Here is a 972-nt window from a genome sequence, read left to right on the forward strand (position 1 = left end):
GAGATGGTAGTCTTTACAAGAGCCCCGGGGTTTAACCAATGTGTGCTGGGTTCGATTCCCGGCGACGGCACCTGTACTAGAGATGGGTCCGGGACATACTCTAGGAATCGAGCTATAAGATACTTCGTTCTTAATAATTTGCTATTGATCGTCCTCAGAAAAAAAACAAAGAAATACGTTTAATATAGTGACTTGTCAGAAGAAATACATGTAAGCAATGGTTGAGCGTTAGAAATAGCGTGCAAATCCTTTCATTTAACTTGTATAGGAGATTTTTCAATAAAAGATCCTTCAATCTCAAAAAAAAAAATAGTGGTCTTTACAGTAAGTCGGTTCACCCGAAGACATCACATGACCGAAGTTAAGGTTGCATTGTTGATCTTTTGTTGTTTCTTTGTGATCGATTGTTTTGGAAAGATGCATTTTTAGTTCATCCTCGGGAACATCTATTTTGAGTCATTTTCTTGATTTCCCATCCCTATTTAAACCCATCTATTTTGTCTTGTTGTCCTCACCAATTTCCCTGAATTATCAAGATAAATCTCTTATTTTTATCAAGATCCGGACACCCCTCCACACAAACCTCCTTTCGCCCGTAACACAAGAAAAAACGATAAGTTTTGGTCACAATATGATATGTGGCACAGCTTTAGACAAATATGACTGACTATCGTCTCATTTCGAATGCATTCGAGCATCACCCGAGACAATCATCCTCCGTGCCAAAATGGACATCGAGGAGGCTATCGGAGATGAACTGATAAAGGTACGAAAAAGACGAGAGATAAAGTTATTCCGAAGAAGGTGGTGCAGTCAGGGAGCGGTAATAGAAAGTTCGGATAGAGCAAGACTAAAGCTGGAGTGACGAAGCAACACTTCCTCTCTCCCAATCCGCTCTTTCCCTCCTCCCCTCTTCCCCTCCTCTTTACTTCATACCTTTCACCAAATACCCGATCACTATATACATCTAAT

The 972-nt window shown here is 40.4% G+C and overlaps 1 protein-coding gene across 1 annotated transcript; it reads right to left on the reverse strand.

Annotated features, from left to right (window-relative positions):
• Window positions 1–743: 743 nt before the first annotated feature.
• Window positions 744–967, reverse strand: VTP21DRAFT_6773 (uncharacterized protein; the record flags this gene model as incomplete). The annotated part of the gene is made up of 2 exons (XM_069397440.1): window positions 744–856; window positions 937–967. 2 exons carry the CDS (start codon window positions 965–967, stop codon window positions 744–746), a joined length of 144 nt encoding a protein of 47 aa, XP_069246589.1.
• Between the last annotated feature and the right edge of the window lie 5 nt (window positions 968–972).

This window comes from Calcarisporiella thermophila, assembly GCF_041956535.1.
Source record: "Calcarisporiella thermophila strain CBS 279.70 unplaced genomic scaffold VTP21scaffold_29, whole genome shotgun sequence".
In the NCBI taxonomy this organism is placed as follows: domain Eukaryota; kingdom Fungi; phylum Calcarisporiellomycota; class Calcarisporiellomycetes; order Calcarisporiellales; family Calcarisporiellaceae; genus Calcarisporiella; species Calcarisporiella thermophila.